At 41.9% G+C, this 16487-nt stretch overlaps 1 protein-coding gene across 2 annotated transcripts in view; it reads left to right on the top strand.

The window, feature by feature from the left end:
• FRMD3 (FERM domain containing 3) overlaps window positions 1-16487 on the top strand; it is a 310724-nt gene that overhangs the window by 148270 nt on the left and 145967 nt on the right. For both annotated transcript variants that reach the window (XM_019423562.2, XM_019423561.2), the window contains exon 2: window positions 5909-6013. In XM_019423562.2, the coding sequence (XP_019279107.1) occupies window positions 5909-6013 (105 nt within the window). The remainder of the gene's footprint in view (window positions 1-5908; window positions 6014-16487) is intronic.

The following is a 16487-nucleotide window of genomic DNA, read 5'->3' as shown; positions in this document are numbered from 1 at the left end:
ATCCCAGAAACCCCAGTTGTTCCTCATGTCTCATTGGCCTAGACTGGGTCATGTGTCCTTTCATGAACCAATCAGACAAGAGGGGTGGGATTCAAGCCAAGCTTGATCCCTGGAGTTAGGGGTGAGTTATAGTTTGCTGAAGCTCAGGGACTTCGCATGTAGTTGTGTGCATGTATGTTATTCGCGTGTATGCATGTACATATCTGAACAAAATCTGGGTTCTATTAGGAATGACAAAGTGGTGTATGGATGCTGGGCAACTAACCAATGGCATCTATAATGGGTTGTATTTTATAAAACTGTCCAGGCCTGGTGTTGTGGTGGATAATCCAGTGCCCTTTTCTGCCAGTGTCTCAATTCAAGGAATCGGGGTACTTGATACTGACTGCCCCTAAATTCTTGTATTGTTTCTTCTGTGTCTACTTAGAGAATGGCAGCAGATAGGTGAATTGAGTTCCTCCAATATCTTGGGCATAGGTGTTGGATCAGGGTTTGACATCCTTACAAACAATGTTTCTGAATCAATTTTTAAAAATCTGTAACATGGGGAGAATATTAGTTGCCTCAGTGGGTTGTCAGGATATTAAGTGCAAAGTAAGTAACATAGTTCTTGGTGTATGATAAATGTTCAAGGAATAGTTAATTATCATGATATTTATTTCATCCCTAAAGGTAGCTGTTCTAACTCTACACCTTGATTTGTAGCAATACATTGGGTAGTTTTGGACCGGTACTCTTCTCCTCATGTAACCAGTGTCTAAACGGTAGCAAAAATGTCTTGCTTTGGAGTTTTAGGAATTAGGGATTGAAATATGCCATGCTTTTTCACTGAAGGCAAGCCATGGCTGATTTAAGCCAATTGAGTTCTCTTGCTCTTCTTCTTTAAGCACAAATATTTTGGTTTTGCTTCAGTGGAACTAGGGAGTCGAAGTAAATGCACCATCAGCATTTAGTTGCAAGAGGAGTTAAGCAACAAAATTGAGTTCAATTAGTTGCAAAAGGAATTAAGCAACAGAACTGGGTTCTTTGTTTCTTTGTTCACTTTTTCTTTGCCAAGAGGCCAATGCTGGGAGGCAAATACTATTACTCTCACTTTCTTTGTATCTAAAAGGATCTATGAAATCGGATACAAAGATTTAAGATTCAGATAATTCTTAATATTTCTGGTAATGACCTCTTACTGGGGTATAGTGCTTTGCAGTTTGCAAACTGCTTTCACATCTTACAAACCAGATCTTAAGATCCGTGAAATTATAAATTGTTTTGTTCACGATCTCTAATCCCTGTCCCAGTGTCTTGCATAATGGATATTTAACAAATACATAAATGAGTCTCAAATCCACCCCAATGGATTACTCTGAAAGTTACCATTATTTCTTTTTTACACAAGAAGAAACGAAGTCTCAGATTTCATGATTTGCTTAAGGTCAGCCAGTTGGTAAGTGGTGGAAACAGACTCTAACATAGTGGCCTGTTCTTTCCTTCCAGTACATACTTTGGGGTGGGGAGGAGAGATGGGTTTTTTGAAAAGTAGGCTAGTTTGGGATTACAAAAATTAAGTTCCTTTTCAGGCTATGGGAGGGGGTCCTGAGTGAATGTGATATTATTGCAAAAAATTCAGGGATCAATACACACTCCAAGAATTGTCACAAAATGGGCAGAGGAGGTGGAGAGAGGACCCAGACCCCTTTCTTTACACATTGAGGCTCCTGGAGTAAAGAAAGCCCAAACAGAACCCAGAACCTGGTGGCAGTTTAGATCTGAGCATCTCAAACTCTGTGGTGAGACCAGTACTAGATTTTGTTTCTTCAATCTGTTTTGGACTAATGCTTGTTAAAACAAACAAACCCAAAAACACACATAATGAGGGTCGCCCGGGTGGCTCAGTTGGTTGAGCGTCCAACTTTGGCTCGGGTCATGATCTCATGATTCATGAGTTCAAGCCCCACATTGGGCTCTGTGCTGACAGTTCAGAGCCTGGAGCCTGCTTCAGATTTTGTGTCTCCCTCTCTCTCTGCTTCTCCTCCACTTGCGCTGTCTCTCTCTCTCTCTCAAAAATAAACATTGAAACACACACACACACACACACACACACACACACACACACACGCAATGAAAATAAAGTACTCTTAATTTCTGCATTTATTTCATGCAGAACCAGTAACAAAGAGTTTACAATCTTACACGATCCATAGACCATATCTTGACTAGCATTGGTTTAGATTAAAAAAAATTTTTTTTAATGTTTATTTTTGACAGAGAGAGAAACAGAGCCTGAGCGGGGGAGGGGCAGAGAGAGAGGGAGACACAGAATCTGAAGCAGGTTCCAGGCTCTGAGCTGTCAGCACAGAACCCAGTGTGGGGCTCGAACTCACAGACTGCGAGATCATGACCTGAGCTGAAGTCAGACACTCAACCGACTGAGCCATTCAGGGGCCCTGGTTTAGGTTTTTAACACATTAAAAAAAAATGACAACGGAAAAAAAATTATAATTATATTCATGATATTTTAAGTACAGTATATGTAAATCAATTCACCATGTACTGCAGGTGGTGAGGACCAGTATTGGGACATAAGTTTAAATGTGTGTGATGAATACATTCTTTTTTTTTTCCAATGCTGTTAGTGCATTTCTGAGACTGTATAACCTCATTTAGAGACAACATCCAAAGTCTGTACTTAAGGCACTTTCTTAAAGCACGGATCACACACTTACATGTCCTAATGTTTTTCTTCTGTCCTGTTGTGATAAAACACAATTAGGTAATAGTTCTAAAGAATTTATATTAGCTGTTTGATTCCCCCCCCCTCCCCATGTAGTTGATATGGAACGTACAGCTGCTATCTTGTGGGAGAATAAAAATTTTGACATTAAAAGGAAGTCCTTCTACTTGAAATTCTTGACAATCACTTCTCCACATAGACCTTGAAGAATTTTGGGGAGAGTTGGCTAATTCTGCTATGCTTGTGGAATCTCCAGTGCGGGGACTTTAGTGTCTTCCCGAGGCCCACCGTTAGTTCCTAGACCCCAGGTTTTCCATGAGAAAAAGCAATGCCTCCTTTAGTCATTCGATAACCTCCAGCGTGCCAGGCACTGGCTTAGGCAGCAAGTCAGGGTGGTGAACAGTGGCTTATATGTCCAGGAAGCTCAGGAGGAAGCAAGTGGATTCCAGAGAATCAATTCCAGAGAATTCCAGAAGTTGGGGCTGGGAACAGAACCAGTGTTCACCCCAAGGCCCTTCCTTGCTGTGAGGTGTGTGGAACTGGCAGCTGGACCCGCTCACACAGCTGACCCTGAATAGGCTCCCCTGACCCTTGGTACTGGGCCGGGTGGTCTTTTATTTAGTGTGAGAACTGGGCTTCATGCACAGAAATGATAATAAGAGGAAGTTAAATGCCTTAAGAACACTGTCCAGATTTCCAGGCAGAGCAGAGCAGAACATGAGGCTGTATGCTGGCTTTCTTGGCAAGAGGCGACACAGAGCATCTCAAGATGACGAGGCTGGCTTGAAGCCTGCAGATGCAGAGGCAGTGTTTGTTCTTAAGAATGGAAAACACTTTCATTTTTGTGACTTGAGGAGTAGACCATTCTCAAGGGGAAACTGGGCTTTGTTTTCTGGTGACGTCTGGAGACAGGTACAATTTTTGCACTTCTCACACATGGGGGAAATTCCCCTGGACCAGTGCTTCTCAAACTTGAATGAACATGTGAATAACCAGGGGATCTTGCTAAAGTACACATTCGCTTCAGTTGGTCCGGAGCGGTGCTTGAGATTGTGGTTCCAACCAGCTCCCTCCCAGGTGATGCTGAGGCCACTGCTCTGCAGGATTGCTGGTCTGTGGGCAGTGCTCCCAGGGACAGGGGCCTGGTGGCCTGGAAGCGTGGAAACTGGCCTCCCCTGCTTTTGTGGAAGATCTTGATTTCTGTTTCAGCCACATTTGTGTATTTCAGTCAACACATAGTCTACAATGGCATTTCCTTTTCTCAAGGGTCTTACGTAGTATGAGAGTATGTATTGGTTGGTGTGTTCAGTCATTTAAAAAAAAAATCTCTGTTGCACTTTTGAGTACATCTTCAGGGCAAAATGCCAGCTGCCAGGCCCAATCAAATTCTGCTTAATCCCACATCATTGCAAAGCATTGCTTTGACCCACATATCGTGTGTGTCTCACATATGGTGGGGGCAGTCCACCGTAGCAAATCTGAATGCAGAGAGCTTAGCAATCCCATCATAAAAAATGATAGACTCATGTTGTGTTCGGTGATTTGATTCTTCAGCAGCCTCTTAACTATGGATGCATTACAGAGGAAATCTGTAAAAGGAACTAAATCCATCGATCATGTTCTGGGCATTAGATTCAGCAGTCATCAGGTATAGCTTGTCATTTGAGCCTCCTGGGTTAAACACAATTAGAGAAATCTAAAAACAAATTCCATTTTGATGCTTTGTCCCTCTTTGAGCTACATCAGATGGTTTCCTCTTCTAAAGGAAGTAAAGGCTCAGAGTTTATTCAAAATTAAACTGAAGGTAATTTGAGGAGAATTGGGGCTTCATATCATATTATATACGTATATGCCGCAGTCCTTTATTCAATGCAGCGCATCCCAGATCAGTGAGTGGCTTTTTCATCAACTTCCTGAACTGATGATGGTAGTTTCTAATGAAAAGATAGTCGTGTAACAGATCAATCTGATCTTCCAAAATTATTTTTAGTAGCTTAGAAGAGTAGCTCACTTAATATCTCTAATTTCTTCATTTATTTTTATAGTTCACATTCCACCCCTAAAATATTCCTCGGGTCTGTCAGCGACTTTGATTGAAGCAGAAATTAATCTTATCAAAGATCCTGATGAGGGCTTGGAAGAGTCCTTGCTATTAACAGGGTTTTGTGGTAATGGTATTCATCTTAATCAGATTTGGCTGACAAAGCTCTCACTTCTAGAATTTTAGAAGGAAAAATAATCCAACCAACTCATTTTGCCCATGTGAAACAGCTGTGAAGTTTGCCTAAGGTCCCTAGGGTCACTTGGAATCCCAGTCTGCCCTCTCCCCTCCCCCGCCATCTCCCACAGTGCCTTTCCTTTCCTTCTGGATGTGATGCGCCGGCTTTGAGGCCTGAAGCAGCAGGTTTCCCACCTTTCCTAGTAGGAGGGAGGGTGTTCCATCCGATACAGTTCACTGTAGTCCTGCACCATCCAGACTGTGCCTTCTAGCAGAGTTGCAGTATATTCACTAGTGTTCCAGGGAGACAAATTGGTGTTGTGGGAGCCCAGATTCTATAACCAGGTGGCCTGGGGCAATTCCTACCTTCCTCTCTATGGGTTGTGGGACTCTGGGCAAGCTGCTGAGCCTCTCACTACCTCCGTTTCTTAAGACATAATATGAGGACCTTCCTCATAGGATCATTTTAAGGCCTGGATGAGTGACTACCTACAGAGCAATTACAGCAAACGTTCAGGTGCATTGTATGTGGGTTTGTGAGCTCTGGGTCTCCACTAGGTACTGAGTTGTTAAAGCAGTGTTCTGAGTCATAAATAGCTTTAGAAAAATCAAATGGCCTATAAAAGAATAAAATAGAACATATACATTTCATTGATGCAGGGTATTATTTTGTGTCTCTTTGGCTCTCTTTTTAGTTTTCCTTTGGTTTCGTGTGTGTGTGTGTGTGTGTGTGTGTGTGTGTGTGTGTGTGTGTGTGTGTGTTTGTGTGTGTTTAATCATTCACAGCCTTAAAAAGTATTTCTCACTGTGGATTGTAGTTAAAGGAGTTTGGGAGTCCCTACTCCAGGGACTGGAGTGAGTTAATCCAGTCTCTAAGGACAGACCTATGGTGTGAATGAGGTACATTTTAGACATGAATGTACAAGGTGAGCTCTAGTTGAAACTTAAATGTGCTTCTTTTGCAGAGGGAGACCAAAGGACAGTTTCTTATTGACCACATCTGCAATTACTACAGCTTGCTGGAGAAGGACTATTTTGGCATTCGTTATGTGGACCCAGAGAAGCAGCGGGTAAGAGTCAACCTCTGTCTGAACCCATTTTGGGGAGTGATTCAGGCTGTGGGTGAGCAAAGAGGTTCCTCTCAGAGAATTCATGATGTATACTTGTTCTCATGGTTATTGACCACATAAGACCGACAAGCCTGGTGTGTGTGTGTGAGTGGAAGAGTTTGGCACTACTCCCACTGGACTGGGTAGGACAGGAGAAAGGAAAACTTACCTTAGACCTTTCCAGAAAGCTATTCCCACCCAGTTCCTATGTCTTTGAGAAGGTTTGACAAACATTGGGTTCAGACAGTGACGACATAAAATCTTATTGTGGAGAAAATCTACTTCTCACTGTAAAAAGCTATTGATAGAGAGGGGAACAGGAGAGTGACTGCTTAATGGGTACAAAGTTTTCTTTTGGGGTGATGAAAATGTTTGGAACTTGATATAGGTGGTGTTTACACGACATTGTGAATGTACTAAAATGGTCAATTTTATGTTATGTGAATTTCGTTTCAATTTTTAAAAAAGCTTTTGGCAGATGAAAGGGTTAAGATACTTTGAAAGCTGCTCTTTGAATACCACTAAATTTGACAACCCCCACTGTATCCTTGTTCCTGAATATGCCTATCCTTCTTGGTATCTGTTGATTTTGTAACAGAAAGTAGGGGAGTCTGGTCTTTTGAGCTGGGTACTGCACCAGCACATATATATTTATGACATACGTTGGATTCAGTGATATCTGTCCTTCACATCCAAAAGGTCTCAGGAATCTCCATCCTGGGCCACCACTTGGGGTTTCCCATTCCTGCAACCCTGCTGTGGGTCCCAGCTATGGATCATAAGGCCCTGTACCTGCTCTGATACCTGCTTTTTATCCCCTACTGCCAAGCAGGGGTCAGCTGGGTGGTGGTCTGGGATGGGGGAACAGGTCCTCTTTGCCTTCTTTAATTTGCTCTCCTCCTATTGGTGTCCCCGGTCATCTTTCTCTGCCTTGTTCCCTCCCCACAGTCTTCGTTTCATATTTACTGACCCAACACAATGAGGAGAGGCTTATAGAGTGTATTTTTGTAAAGGAAGAGGCTGTCTAAGGAATAGATTAGATTTTGTTCTGAAACATGGGGAATCATTTCCAGTAGGACCTAATCTTCTGTAAACACATACAATGCAGTGGCTCAGAAAGAGATTTTGCTTTCCTGTAGCACTTGCAGGAACTCTTTAACGGGCCATTTACCTGAGAGGAAGGTAGCAGGATACTGGTGAGGACGGAGTGCTGACATGAGGTCATGGAGGGGATTCATATGGCATTTCCTACTGTTAGCAGTGGTTCCCAGACCTGGCTCTGTAACAAAATCACCTTAGGGGTTTACTAACAATACTTAGTATGGACCCTATTCTAGACCTCCTGAATCAGAATACCTGAGGCTGGGACCAGGAACATATATTTTAACACATCCTGATTCTACATTTGATGTAGCCATCCCAGCTTTGGTCTTCAGACTGGTATTGGGGACCATGGCATAAAGATATTCATAGACATAGCTTCTTGTGGCTTATGAAGATATTAACCTTTTATGGAGAGAGAAACAGATTCAAAGGTATTGTGGCTTGCCCAAGGTCCTATAGCTAGTAAGTGATGGAGTGAGTGTTGAGTTTAGGATTATGGTTCAAACCCTAATCCCTGCAGGTCAAGTAGACTCTGTGGTTTATATTAGCCATCTAATCACCACTGAATATAGATTATTTTTGTGTAAAATTCTATCAACTCTAGAAACCTGACCTGCGGAAGTAATTCTAGCAGCCATTAGTTGAGCAAGTCTCTAGTCTTCCCCACAACATTATAAGGAAGGGGAAAACTGAGGTGCAGAGAGGGTCAGTGGCTTGCCTAAGGCTACATGACTAGTAATTAATGGTGGAAGGATGGTATTTGAACCCACATTCTTTCCACTCCTCTTCCAAGTGAAAAATTGAAACATAGCCTAGACCAGGGATTTGTAAACTTTTTCTGTAAAGGACCAAATAGAAAATATTTTCACTTTTGTGACCCATACAACCTCTGTCATAATTTTTCAATTATTTTATTCTAGTGGAAAGCAGCCATAGACAATACCTAAATTAATGGATGTAACTGTGTTCTTCTAAAACTTTTTTCCAATAAAAGTATTTTATAAATAGGCAATTTGCCATAGTTTGCTGACCCTTGGCCTAGATAATATCTGGAAACCACTTAAGTGCATAAACTATTTTCATTTCTCTTGATTCATTGGGAAGATATTAGATAACCTAATAAGAGAAGTCTTTAGAATTGGAATCAGATGTTTGTATGAACTCATAGTTTAAAAAAATACAGAAACATAGATGGGCATGTGGGATAGTATGCATATGTATATATTTCCAAGTTCTGTTTTCTGAGATGTCCTAGAGGCAATGACCCCATATTAGCAATGAGCACACTTATCCTCTAGATCTTGGTTTCTAAACATCACTTTCTAATAAAAGGAACAAGGACTCCTTGAAGAAATGGCTGATTCTAGGGCTGAGGCAGGGAAATCACAAGATGAGCCTGGAGCATGTTGTGGTGCCTGGAAGTAAGGAACTGCAAAAAAAATAAAAGGTCACTAGAAAGGCACAGAGTGAACCTGAAAGAACTGCCAGTGGCCCAAACTGGAAAATCGGAGGGCAAAATAAATAACAATAGTATTGGATTATAATCCATTAAATAAAATATCCATGAGTCTTAATGGTATAAATAATTGAATAAATAAAAGGGGAGAAGAAGTAGCTCTTCCTTACAGAAGAATTCCAATTAATAAATGTAGAAGGAATGAGAGAAATAGAAAACTGTTACAACATCACCGTGATTGTTGTGGGCAAGATTCATTGATGAAAGCTAAAATTAGTGGGCAGAAGTTTGAGAAGAAACAAGATATTTGTATAGTCTCTAAGTGCCCTTCCCCCAAGATATTTTTTAATTGCAAAGGGGAAAAGCCTAACTTTATAGTGGAGAAACCTGGCAGGCACGACTTTAATGAGGCCATCAAGGTTAACATCGCCAGTAAGAGGACCTACCAACATCATGTACACCCTGATTATCCTGCACTGAGAAGGGCACATTGTTTCTGTGGTATTCTTCCCAGTAATGCATAACTTTGTTCAAATCTTTAGGAAAGCTAGGAAAAACTGAAGTGAGAGAGACATTCTTCAAAACAATTTACCTATATTCTTCACAAACATTGAGGCCATTAAAGACCAGGAAAGACTGGGGAACTCTCTAATCTAAGAGAGACACGTCAACTAAGGCAATGTGGGATTCTCAGCAAGTCCAGCTGTGGGAAAACTGGTGAACTCCAGATGAAGTCTGTAGTTCAGTTAATAGCATTGTGTTCATCTTAGTTTCTTCATGTTGATAATTGTACTATGGTTATATAAGCTGTTAACATTAGGGGAAGAACATGGTTATACTATTGTACCTTTTTTCATGTGTACAATTGTGTTTTTTTTAAGTTAAAAAAAGTGGTTAGGTTGATGTGTTTCATTGTTCTTTATATTTTGGCTTGGCTTAGCTTAATTTTTAGTGTCTAGATTTGGGTAGTATATTAGCGGAAAAAATGTGGGCCACACTCAAAACAAAATAGTCTTATCTGATGTATCCACTAAATTTGCTTAGAGGGCTGCTTCAATAGTTTTTCCCTCTATGCACCATACGACTGTTAGAGCCTTTTGATTCTGAAGATTCAGTGTGAGCCTAGCTTCCACTTGGGTTGCAAAGTAGTTGTGGCACAGAACTGGATGGACTTTGTACTCAGAAAGATGTGAATTAAATCCCACCTCTGCTGGTCAGTCAGCTGTGTGATCTTGACCAAGTTATTGAGGCTTTGAGTCCCTACCTGATTGTTAAAACAGATAACAATACATGTAGGGTTGATATGGGAATTAGAGATAAAGCATGCAAATGTTTAACAAATGGTAGATACTGAGTACATGGTGTGTGTTATTTTTTATTGTGATTTTTACAATTATTCTTTGGCTGGGTCTAAGTGAGGCACTTGTATGAGGTTGTAAGAGGAAATACAACCACGATTAACAAGTCTAAGATCTATATATGTCAAAAACTTCTTTTAAAGGCAGGATGGCCATTATTATGATCTTTGGGGAGAGAAGGGGGAAAATGAGCCTTGGATAATTAGAAAAATGGGCTCAGAGGCACAAAGACCTGCTGATATGGGAGTTTTAAGCAGAGATTAATTGACCAGCATTGGTGGTTTTATCAGGTCGTGTACTTTTTCCTCAGCAGAAAATAAAAACCAGTGAATTATTTGGATAGAAAGCTGGTCAACACAGATAATCAAGTTAGTTAGAAAAGCTGAAGTGGAACTTACCTTTGCTATGGGAGTTGGTGGTTTGCCTACAACTCTTCACAACTTGATTTACAGTAAACCATTGTGGAATATTAAATATTTAGCACTATTACATTTGGAACACCATATGTTTGACAAGATGTCTCATGCCCCATATGCTCTGAGAGTGATGAGGACTGAATCAGTAAATGATGACTATCTTTTGCTATTTTAATGACAAGGGCTCAGAATTTCCATTATTTTAAAAATTTGATGTAGGGAGGGGTAGATTGAAGTCGGTAAAAATCCCCTCCACTTTCCACCATATTGTTCTTCTCAAGAACTCCTATAATCTTAGTTGCCTGAGATTAGGGAAAAGTTACGTGATTATTCCTTTCATTTTACTGATGGAGAAAGCTGGGCTTAGAAGTTTAGAAGTCTTAGAAGGAATAATTCTAGAAGGAAAAAGTAGTACTTGGCTTAAGTCCAGGCATTTTTTTCTTCAATGTAACTTTCTTTCCACTGCTTCTCAGGTGTTTGGGTAACTTCTCTTTGGAAAGCTGAAGTTTTGAAATAGTTGGATTTCATAACTCTGTTTTTCTATGGCTATGGTTTGGGATGTCCATTGTCCTAGATTTCCCTTCTGGCTTTTCCCCTTTCCCAAACCCAGCTAGGGGGAAGTCACCCCCAGTGTTTTAGAACTGAGGAAGTACCCCCTCCCCCACCAGCCCAGTCAGAGGAGGACTCCTTCCAGGACTAGGTTGTAGTGTTGGTTTACGGTCTGCAGGCAGATTGGGCCCAGTGCTTTTGATTTTAACTTCCCTATATCTAAGCATCTGCTTAACCCACCTGCGTCAGTATCATTGACTTTTCTAACTTCAGGGCCATTCCGATTCATCCTCAAAGACCACAAATTCCCTTTAGAAATTGACACCTTTGGGACAATCTCCTCCACCATTCTGTGTTTGGGCATTGTAGGTCATGTGGCCACCGGATATACTTTCTGATTGGATGACCTGGGATATCATAAATGGAAAGACATGCCTTCTTTATGCAGATATAATTACAGCCCTGGCGTTTTTAATGTTGGTAGCCAGAAAGAACTAGTGAACCTATCAATGAGTTTTATTAATAATTAGAAAAGACCTTTTCTACATTAGGGCAGTTTGCTTTTTCTAGAGGCACCTTTGGGGAGGATCTAGAATAGAATAAAAAAATCCCAATGATTTTAGGTTTCACTCTGGGGATGGTGCCAGGAAGCCAGACAGCATTATGTCCCACCAGCTGCTCCTGCCTTTGAAAGGCTGCTTCCTGCTCTTGGGGATAATTGTCCCACAGATGCTTGTAACTAGGATCAAGAGTGGTACCTAAGATTTAGGGCAGCCCTGCACTGGAGAAGGTTTGTACTGCTGCTTTAGGTCACTGGTCATGAATTTGTCCGATTTTGTTTTTAAAGTCTCAGGGGTGGGGCACCTTGGTGGCTCAGTCGGTTGAGCGTCCGACTTCAGCCCAGGTCATGATCTTGCGGTCTGTGGGTTCGAGCCCCGCATTGGGCTCTGTGCTGACAGCTCGGAGCCCGGAGCCTGTTTCAGATTCTGTGTCTCCCTCTCTCTCTGACCCTCCCCTGTTCATGCTCTGTCTCTCTCTGTCTCAAAAATAAATAAACATTAAAAAAAAAAAAAAAAGTCTCAGGGGTATTAAAACTCAAGACCATTTGGATGCCTATTTGGGGAGAAGGTATGAACAAATAACTTGGCTTTATGGGAAAGGACTTAGAGCATTCACGTTACAGGAAACATAGCAGTTATCTTAACAGCTTGAAAACTGGATATTTTGGGGCGCCTGGGTGGCTCAGTCGGTTGAGTGACCGACTTCGGCTCAGGTCATGATCTCACAGTCCGTGAGTTCGAGCCCTGCGTTGGGCTCTGTGCTGACAGCTCGGAGCCTGGAGCCTGTTTCAGATTCTGTGTCTCCCTCTCTCTGACCCTCCCCTGTTCATGCTCTGTCTCTCTCTGTCTCAAAAATAAATAAACGTTAAAAAAAATTAAAAAAAAAAAAGAAAACTGGATATTTTGTGTAGTGTTTCAATTGTGGCCCAAGGTATTAACTTGACAGATTTGGGGAAATTGTCATATTCCTCCAGCAGAAAGCAGAACTTGGTGTTTAACTAAAATGATTGCTCATAATAGACACTGTCTACACTGGATGTCCTCTCCTAGGAAGGGATGAGGATGCCTGATAAAGACAGGTTGCAATCTGTAAGTCATTTAGGTAACTGGGATGTCATAATTTTAGTAGAGGGAGGAGCAAGCACATGAACTGTTTATCTTGTCTGGGCCAATTGGCAGACACAGGAATAAGTGTGGTGAAAAATGCCATTTTATTCTTATGTGAGTTGGGAAAAACCAGGAGGATATCCAAGGTGACTCAGTCTTCCTCCTTGGCAGTGGGAACCTCCTGGGCTTGGTTCAGAAGAGGGCACAAATCAATTAGGTTGATGAGGTTTAAGTTCCTTCCATTAGAGAAGCTCTCACTGGACTTCCAGAAGGCAAGAACATCAGAGCTGACGGCAAACCAGCAGGTTTGGAAGTTTCAAATAGCTCTAGAGAACATTTTTAAGTCAAGCTGAGAAGAAGACTAGAATGTAACTATGATGTATAACTTGGAGAAATAAAAGCAGTATAGGTTGGGAAATGACGATTTGAGCAGATGTTTATTTCTTCATGTATGCTCAAGAAAATGTCATTTAAAGGTTGAACTGTAATTGTGTTCTGTCCACGGAGAGGAATAATGAGGAGTGCCTTAGCTTGGGCTGCGAGAAGAAAACACCTGCTCATGCACGGCAATTAGTTCTCGCAGTTCTGGAGGCTGGGAAGTCCAAGTTCAAGATGCCAACAGATTTGGTTCCCGGTGAGAACTGTCTTCCTGGCTTGCAGAGTGTTGCCTTTTGCCTGTGTGCACACTTGGGTGGGGGGTGGGGAAAGCATGCAGGTGTTCTTGTCTATCTTCCTAATCTTATAAGGACACTAATCCCATCATGTGGTTCTACCCTCATGACTTCTTCTAAACCTTATTACCTTCAAAGTTACTGCTTCCAAATACTATCTCATTGGGGATTAGAGCTTCAATGTGTGAATTTGGTGGGGGTGAGGAGGACAAACATTCAGTCTACAACAAGGAGTAAGAGTTCTAGTTTTCCACTGCTGTGTAACAAGTCTCTTCAAACACTCAGGGGCTTAAAGGAACACAATTTTATATATGCCAGGATTTGGGGGTTCAGAAATTTGAGCAGGGCTCAACTAGATGTTTCTTCTGTTCCACATGGTGTTGACTGGGCTCAGTCAGTGGTATTCAGCTAGTGGCTGAACTATTCTGGAGGGCAGGGGGCCCAAGGTCCTTTCATTCATATGCCTGGAACCTTGATGGGGGTGGCTGGAAGGTGGGGCTTGAGGGCCCCCTCCCTCTGCATGTGGTTTTGGGCTTCTCCACAGAGCCTGTCCATCTGGGTGTTTGAGTTTCTTACAGAGCCCTTTTGAGTTCCAAGTACAGGTAGAGTCACTTACGAAATAAACTGTATGAAGAGGGTTTGGGGAAGAAGTGGTAAGTTTTGGACATGTTGAGTTTGGGATACTGTGAGATGATGAGGTAGAGTTGTTCAGTCTATAGTTGTGAGCCTGGATCTGAAGCTTAATGAAGAGGTTTAGGCCACAGATGGAGATTTTGGAGCACGTGAGGTCTTCATTACCTCAAAACCCTGAGGAGAGACTGCAGAGCTGAGGGAAAAGACTAGAGAATAAGAGGAGAATCTGAAGGCTAAAGAACATCCATTAAAAAAAAAAAAAAAGGATGTCCAGAAGGAGAAGCCAGTAGAGGAGACCAACCAGGAACATTTAGAGCAGAAATAATAGAATGAGGAGAGGGAGACCTTCTGGAAACAAGGGTAGCTGGTCGACTTAATATAAGGAGAATGGGCTCCAGTGTTAAACATCAAGAAGGAAGGAGTAGGGGAGACATTATTGCTCAAGATCTAAGAGCTTTTATACCAGGAAGGCCAGGTTAAGTCCTGACTCTGCCTTTTGCTGATTGTATGACTTTAAGCAGCCTCTTTAACCTATGCTCAATTTCTTTGTCTGTAAGACGGGGACACTAATGGTACCTATGCCACAGGGCTGTTATTTAAGTGCATTAGTCCATGTTACCAACATGTAACAGATCTTTTACTACATGCTTTAAAGCGTTTGAAAGCTTCGTGTGTTTGGCAGCTAGAAGATTTTTTTTTTAATTTTATTTTTTGAGAGAGAGAGCATGAGTGGGGGTGGGCAGAAAGAGAGGGAGACAGAGGATCTGTAGCAGGCTCTGCGCTGACAGCAGCAAGCCCTAAGTGGGGCTCAAACTCATGACCCACGAGATTATGGCCTGAGCTGAAGTCAGACACTCAACTGGCCACCCAGGTGCCCCTCTCCTTTTTCTTTCTTTCTTTTTTTTTTTTTTAAGTTTTAATTTATTTTTGAGAGAGAGAGAGACAGCATGAGCAGAGGAGGGGCAGAAAGAGGGGGAGACACAGAATCTGAAGTGGGCTCCAGGCTCTGAGCTGTCAGCACAGAGCCTGACACGGGGCTCAAACTCATGGAGTGTGAGATCATGACCTGAGCTGAAGTCAGACACTCAACCGACTGAGCCACCCAGCGCCTCTGGCAGCTAGAAGATCTTTGACCTTAGACCAGTTTGATGACGATGTGAAATGTCTACGGCTAGACAGCAAGTGTTACATGGTGACGAATTCCACTGCTTGAAGGAACCCCATCGTTTCTTCTATAATTGCATTTTGGTGTCTTAGTGTACTTTAAAATAAACAGCAGTTTGTGTTAATGTTAAACAGTTGATATTTTTACAACCTCTGTTGCATTTTCAGAGTACTACTGTTTTTTCCTTGACGTATACATTAAGGATTTCTTGGATGTAGAGCAGGGCTTGGCACACAAGGGTCAGGATGGCCCCCATTTGTTTAGTAAATTTTTATGGGGATACAGCTATTTCTATTCATTTATGTATTGTTTATGGCTGCTTTTGTGTTCTGATGACAGAGTTGAGTAGTCCTGACAGACCATATGGGCCACAAAACCTAAAATATTTATGCTGTCTAGTCCTTTATGAAAAGAAAATGGTGCTGGTGCTCTCTTAGGCTTGCTGTTTCCACCTCTGTTTCCCATGGTGTTTCTTCTCCCAGCTGTTACTTCTATTTTGCTCATCCCTGAGAACCCAGAATGCAAGAGCAGTTATGGTTGAAGAAATACATTACACTGAAGCAGTGAAGGTTTTCTTGCGTAGGTTGATTTCCAGAAGGACAACAACTCATGAGTGTGCCTGGTCTATAGACATTTTTGCTGTTGTTGGCATTGTGTTGTAGATTTCACTGAAACTGGAGTGGAAACCATTGGTTACCGGTAGCTAAATAGCTAGGGGCTAGCTCTAACTGGGCCATCCAGAACACTGTTGAGGTTGAGTGCATTCAGATGGCATTCTTTTTCCCCCTGCAGAGGCCAGAGGGTCTAGAAATGGCATAAATTGGCTAGATAATGCAGGGAGACTGAGTTACTCTAGGGCTTTGTCCAGGTGAGATGTGAGAATCAGGCCATCTTTTCAGGGCTGTGATGGGAATTGGTCAGATTTTGGATCTGGTTACTCCTGAGGGGAAAGACAATCTCCTGTTTGGGAGATTCATTCATTCTTATTTAAAGCCCCATTGGTTATTTAACACATTTCTCTGGGCTATGGATTATTCTGGTTTAGGGCATCAAGGGTTTTGAGAAAGATAACAGAGAGGTGTGTAATTTATTCTGTGAATCAATTTCAACAGAAGCCCAACATTTGAAGATAACCAAGTGTGTTATATTGTTTACCTTTGGGAGTTCTGTTTTTTTTCCCCCTGGCTTAGCAGCTACCAAATTAAAAATCAATCTACTTAGTCACAAATCACCACCTCACACCCACCTTCCCTCCCCGCCCCCCAACTTCTCCTAAAGAAGCCAAAATTGGAAAGTATAAAAGAAATGCACCACTTCTATGATGGGGTAGAGAAAAATGATCTCTTAGGGATAAGTGCAGCTGGGCCTTGCAAAATTAAAGAGATAACATTTATTGGCAATATTCTCATCCTTCAG

This window comes from Panthera pardus, unplaced genomic scaffold, assembly GCF_024362965.1.
Source record: "Panthera pardus isolate Hobbes unplaced genomic scaffold, ASM2436296v1 HiC_scaffold_20, whole genome shotgun sequence".
NCBI lineage: Eukaryota > Metazoa > Chordata > Mammalia > Carnivora > Felidae > Panthera > Panthera pardus.
The sequence above is the reverse complement of the archived record's forward strand: the minus strand, read 5'-3'. Positions and strand labels throughout refer to the sequence as shown.